Source organism: Chroicocephalus ridibundus, chromosome 1, assembly GCF_963924245.1.
Source record: "Chroicocephalus ridibundus chromosome 1, bChrRid1.1, whole genome shotgun sequence".
Classification (NCBI taxonomy): Eukaryota; Metazoa; Chordata; class Aves; order Charadriiformes; family Laridae; genus Chroicocephalus; species Chroicocephalus ridibundus.
Genome location: NC_086284.1, coordinates 60958072 through 60964200, shown reverse-complemented (window position 1 = coordinate 60964200; position 6129 = coordinate 60958072). Strand labels below are relative to the sequence as shown.

The 6129-nt window shown below is 58.8% G+C and overlaps 1 protein-coding gene across 1 annotated transcript; it reads left to right on the top strand.

Moving 5' to 3' along the window:
• Positions 1-733: 733 nt before the first annotated feature.
• LOC134520473 (G-protein coupled receptor 183-like) lies at positions 734-2896 on the top strand. Its single transcript, XM_063345913.1, has 2 exons — positions 734-878; positions 1716-2896. Exon 2 carries the CDS (start codon positions 1750-1752, stop codon positions 2809-2811), a length of 1062 nt encoding a protein of 353 aa, XP_063201983.1. The 5' UTR covers positions 734-878; positions 1716-1749; the 3' UTR covers positions 2812-2896.
• The last annotated feature ends 3233 nt before the right edge of the window (positions 2897-6129 follow it).

Here is a 6129-nt window from a genome sequence, read left to right as displayed (position 1 = left end):
AGCCGGGCATAGTGTGGCTTGCGCTGGCCACGGGCACAATAAGCTCCACAGGGGGATTAGTCCCAACTGTATCCAAAAAGATGCCACGTTCCCATCGTGCTGCCAGTGGCCATATGTACGTCGTGCCCAGGGATGAACCCTCCGGACCGCACGTGAACCAGAGCTGAGGCTTTTTTTGTTGGTTTTGTTTTTTTTTTTTTTTCATTGTTCAGTTGCATTTTGCATCCTTGCAGAAATTTTCGGAGTAAAACCCAAAGTCGGCTCAGATGTCGGGAGCGATTGCCGCGCAGGTACAGTCATTTATCTTCCCCAGCCCAGCCGCTACTGAGAATAACCCCCCGCGCTGCAGCCAAATGCCTCTCACACACCGAGAAAAAAAAAAAAAAAAAAAAGAAAAAAAAAAAACCCAACCAAAAAAAAAAAAACCCACAGAAAGAACACGTATTTTTACTAAGCCTAAGAGAAAGAAAAAAAAAAAAAAAAAAAAGAAAAACTAACCCCAGACCTCACGGTGCTTTTATAACGTGAGCGATTCCCCTGAGGCGCTCAGACGGACGGGCAGCCCCAGCGCCGGGTGCGGGCACGGGGAGGCTCCGCGCCCGCCCCCCCCCCCCCGCGTCCCCAGCATCGGGCGGGAGGAGGAGGAGGAGGAGGAGGAGGAGGAGGAGGAGGAGGCGGCACCGCCGCTCCCAGGTTGGAGCCCCTGATTTCTCTTTCGCGCGTGTTCGTGTGAGCATCTCAGCCCCTCAGGGGGGTCCACCGCTGTCGGCGGGGGGGCGGGCGGCGCGGTGCAGCCGGGACGCACCGTCGCGTCCCGTCCCGTCCCGAGCGGAGCCCGGCGGCGGGAGGCGGCCCCGGGGGCGGCAGCGTGCGGAGCGGTGAGCGGCGGGGCCGGGGGGCGCGGCGGGACGGGACGGGACAGGGGGGAACGGGCGCCCCGGGAGCTGCTGCAGCCCCCGGGGGCGGAGGGCACGGCGCTGTCCCCCCCGGCCCGGCGCGGAGGAGGGGGGGCTCGAACCCGGGTCCAGGAGCAGGGGGAGCGGCGGGAGGGCGTGCGGGGCGCCGGAGTTCGGTGCCGGGGAGGGGTGGGGGGTGTTCGCCCCCCGCTTCAGGCGGGCGTGGGGCACGGGATTTTTTGCGGGGAAGGCTGGGATTTTTTACTCTCTTCGGATTCCTTCGGTTTGGTTTCTGCTCTGGCCCCGGCCCGAGGGGTGCGGAGGTGCTTCTGGTCACCTCTGTTCGCCGGCCCCCCGCCCAGCCCCCCCGGCCCCCCCCCGCCCAGCCCCACCACTTTCTGGGCATTTTCTCAATGAAGCTCCCCATTCCCCCCCACTTCCCCGCGGTGAGGAATAAATGACATCGCTGCCACCAGATGAGTTTGGGACCTTGTTTGTGCGACAGTTGATTCCCCCCTTCCCAGCACCCCCCGCCCTCCCCCCCCCCCCCCACCCGTTCCTTTCTGGTATTGATTGGACTTGCAAAAAAACCCACAAAAATAAGAGGAGTTGGTGACAAGAAGACGACAATGAGTCACAGCCTTTGTTGAGACTCTCGCACCGAAATCACAAGAGATGCGTTTTTCCAAATGACTCGAGCTGGGTGCTGCCAAGGGTGGGGGGGGTGGCAGGGAGCTGGGGACAGGCCTTTCACAGGCCCGGCGGGTGCCGCTCCCGTTATCGATAAGCTGCAAGTTTCACGTCTGTTCTTATTCCAAGGGAGAGGGCAAGAGCTCGGCGAGGCACCGTGGAAATGGCTGTTGCGGAGGCTGCCGCGTTCCCGCCCGCCAACCTCACCTCCAGCAACCAGAGCAGCTGCAACGTGCACAACCACCACTTCTCCGCCAAAGTCACCTTCTCCCTCTTCTACACCGCCCTGCTGGTGTTCGGCGCCTGCGGGAACATCCTGGCCCTCTGCATCACCTTCCAGCGCAGGAAGAAGAAGCTCAACTCCACCGACCTCTACCTGGTGAACCTGGCCCTCTCCGATGCCCTCTTCACCCTGGCACTGCCCGGCAGGATCGCCTACTACATCCTGGAGTTTGACTGGCCCTTCGGGGACTGGTTCTGCCGGGCCACAGCCTTCATTTTCTACATGAACACCTACGTGGGCATCTACTTCATGACCTGTGTGAGCGTGGACCGCTACATCGCCGTGGTGCGCACCAGGCACCCCGGCAGGATCCGGAAGATGAGCCGTGCCAGGGGCGTCTGTGTCCTCATCTGGTCCTTGGTGTTCCTGCAGACGGCGCCGCTGCTTCTGCGGCCCATGACGCGGAGGATGGGGGACAAGCTGACCTGCATGGAGTACTTCAACTTCGAGGAGGTTCCCAAGCTGCCCTACCTGCTCCTGGGGGCCTGCGTGCTCGGCTTCTTCCTGCCCGTGGGCATCATCTTGGTGTGTTACGTGAGGATCAACCTCAAGCTCTGCCAGACGGCCAAAGAGAACCCCCTGACGGTGAAGAACGGGCACCACCGCCGGGCCTTCACTGTCATCCTGGTGGTGCTGCTGGCCGTCCTTCTCTGCTTCAGCCCCTACCACCTCAACATCGTCCAGTTCATGGTCAGGAAGATCCTCTACCAGCCGTCCTGCCGCGAGCAGCAAGCCTTCAAGATGTCCCTGCAAGTCACTGTGGCATTCATGAACCTCAACTGCTGCATCGACCCCATCATCTACTTCTTTGCCTTCAGGGGCTACAAGCGGAGGCTGCTCCGCATCTTCAGGAACAGCGGCTCCATGGCCACCTCCTCCACTGCCAAGACACCCTCTGAGAGCAACAGCAACAGCCAGCCGCCCGGATCTGTCTCCGTCTAGTGGCGCAACCCCCTCCCTTTCGCTCTGGCCTGCAGCTTATGGACCACCCCCGGTGGCAGGAGCCGGAGCCCGACTGCAGAGCAGGACCAGCACCTCCCACAGGATCCATCGCTCCCCTGCCTGGAGCCGGGGGCTCTTGCAAAGCCAACCCCACCGGGACACAGCCCTGCCTGGCTCCACACGCCTGGCTCTGAGCTCCGCGCTGCTGGACCCACCATCCTGGAGCACGGAGGGGCACATTTTCATCCCAAATCCAGAGGAAAGCAGCTTGTGCAACCACTCTGGCTGACAAACACTGCTGGGGGTTTCCCATCACCACGCCACGCCGGCCTCCCACGCCTGTCCCACATCCCCTGAGGGGCTGGCGACTGCTGGTAGCCACCATGGCTATCCCTGCCTCCCCATCCCTGTCCCCTGCACTGGCCCCGGAGCGCTAGGGCAGCATCCCTGTGGGGCTTGGGGCGGCCAGCACGGAGCACATGGACTCAGGGAATTTCAGGAACAGGCCGGGATGCTACTTCCATGCAGAAAGTTGCCTACAGCTCCTTCCTCACACCGGCAAACATCCGCTCCGCTCTTCCCCCTGCCCAGCATCCCGATCCTGCCCCGGGGCGCTGCACGGCGTGTGCGGTAAGCGCAGGAGCTGCGGGAAAAGCCCTTCTCCAAGGGAGAGGGGCGAGGGGATGAATTTGCAGAGCTCCCGTGAGCACCGCTGCCCGCGTCCGCCACTCGGGCGGCTGCTCCTTCCTTCCCCAGGGTACCCTTCAGGCTGCGGTCGCCCCGGCAGCTGCCACCAGGAAGGGGATGCCGGGGCTGGCCTGGCTCCCAGCTCGGCTGCAAGGCTGCAAACCCGCCCTGAGGGCGAAACCTTCCCACCCCTCCTTAACTTGAAGGGAGCAGAGGAAAGGGGACAAGGACTGAGGGTGGCCTGACGTGACCTTGACTGACCTTTGCAAGAATCCAGCGCCCTGACAAATCCGGGAGCCTTGCTCAGGGCAAGTTACACATGACGATGGCCAGAGCGAGAGGAGGAGCTCCCAGACGTCGGGTTCCCATTCACTTTTGAGCCCGTGCAACGAGGAGAAATTGGCAGGAGCAAGGACCTCCTTGGCTCTTTTTCCAAAGTTGCTGGGCTACGATAAAAAACCCCACATGTGGGATTTCACGGTTCCTGGGGCGGCTGGTCTTGTGTTGGAGGTTGGAAGGGACAGAGACACGCACAGAGACATGAAGGGTAGAAAAAAGCAGCTTTATTTTGCTGAAAAGTAAAGCTGAAGTTTCATGAACGGCCACCTGTGATTATTACAAATTCATTCCTTAAGGTAATAACCTTTCTTATGGCTAGAAAGTTAATAATAGTGTCACATGAAGCCCTTTATTGTTTAAATGCACATGAACGAGCTTTTGCATGACGATGGTTTTACTTATGGTACGGTGACTGTAGCATCCTGAAGGCTGACTAAGAGGGATGCCTAAAATAATTCAGGTGGGAAAGGGACTCCGTCCAGTAGGTCCTTCCAGGAGGTCATCTGAGCCCTCCTCAAAGCAGGTCTAACCTCAGTGCTGGCCTGAAGGGAGCCTGTGTCCTAAAAACCATGTTACAATGGAGAAGGAAGAGCTGCTATGCAATAATATGAGGATTTATCAATGGTCACTCTAAAGGAGCCTGGCTTGGCTGGCAGCTGCTGTACGGTTCTGGTGCACTCTTAATTTACCGAAGAAGTGCTGGCTGGCAGGGACCTCTCGGCATCACCTCGTCTGACAGCCTGCTCAAAGCAGGACCACGGCTGGCACGATGTCAGGCTGGCCACGGCTTCGTCTAGCCGAGGCTTGGGAACTCCAGGCAAGGAGGCTTCCCCCTGCCGAGGTGACGGTTCCCGTGCTGCATCGCCCTCCGGATGACAACATCTTCCCCACTGTCCAGTGTGAACCTCCCCATCCTCAGCTGGTGGCTGTCACCGCTAACATCACCCACTCCTGCTGAGGAGAGCTTGGCTCTGTCATCTTTGTAACCCACATTCCCATAGGACTGTGGCGGGAGCTGCCAGGAGAGCAGAGTTATGTAGCCATGGGTCTCAGCGAACCCCCACACGAACACCGGAGCACAGGTCTGCAGCGGTGGCCAACCCTTCTTCTCAAGACCAAGGCGCAGAGATGCTTTGCCAGGCTGGAGCCTATGGCAGAGGCAAATCTGTGACGAAGCCTCCTGAGGAAAAGGCAGAGTATATACATAGCCCCCAGAAACACAAACGAGGGGCTCGGTGCAGCCTCCGCGGCGCGGCTCTGCAAAGAGGACAAGGGCAACGCCGGTTCCTGCCGAAAGAGGGAGTTGAAACCTTTACTCGGGGTTAAAAATACGCCCACGAATCTAAAAAAAATATACTCGATGCAGCCGGTGCTCCCCCCCCACGCGTCTCCTGCCACATAGGAGCACGGTGCGTTTGATGAGGAGGGTGGCTGTGATGCCTACGGCGAGCACACGCCAGCGCCACGGGATGGATCCCTGACGGCGTTCCAGGTAGAGAGTTATTCCTGCACAGCACGCCGGTGTTTCTTACTTCACCCTTAGACCGCAGCCTATTGCCATACTGTCTTCTAAGAAGGGAAAACTGCATTTTTATCTAAGGGCGGCGAGGACACTTTCTGCGGTCACACGCTAGTGCCATTCCCACGTACAGATCACACACCTGCGTGGTGCCAACTGAGACTTCCTTGGCGAACTCGTGCGGTGACCCTTGTGAGCCAAACCCCGCTAACACAGTGCGTTTTCAGGTTTCTCCTGAACTTCTGCAGGAGGGTGATTAGCTCACTGCAGTGGAATGGAGTGCAGAAAGTAGACAGGAGCTCTGCAGACGATCTGCATCTCTGACAAGCCGTATCTTGATGGCAAATAAGCACACGGAGCTCAAACAGCGCTGCCTTTTTCCCTTAGCTGTGGTTCCAAACTTGATGCTTTCAGCTAAAAGCATAAATTTCCAGGGGAGCGCTGGGGCGCAACAGCTCCTGGCTGCAGTTAGACATCGCCTGTTGGTAAACTCCCTGCGCCGTACAACACACCTCTTCAGTCTGTGCTTTAAATTGTCCTGAATTGAGGCTATTGCACGTCGCGACATCCATCTTTGTAAGCCAGTAAAATATTGCCATGTAAAAACGCACATATCTACTTAAAATAAAAGCTTCTCGCTGCCAAGTAACAATCCCCGGTGTGATTGTTCGGGCCAAGTGATGTGGGCAGCTGTTTTCTTCTCAGAGGTGCACGTGTGCCCCTTCCCCCCACAAGCAAAGCCAACGCTCAGAAGCGGCGGGGGCCAAGCACGA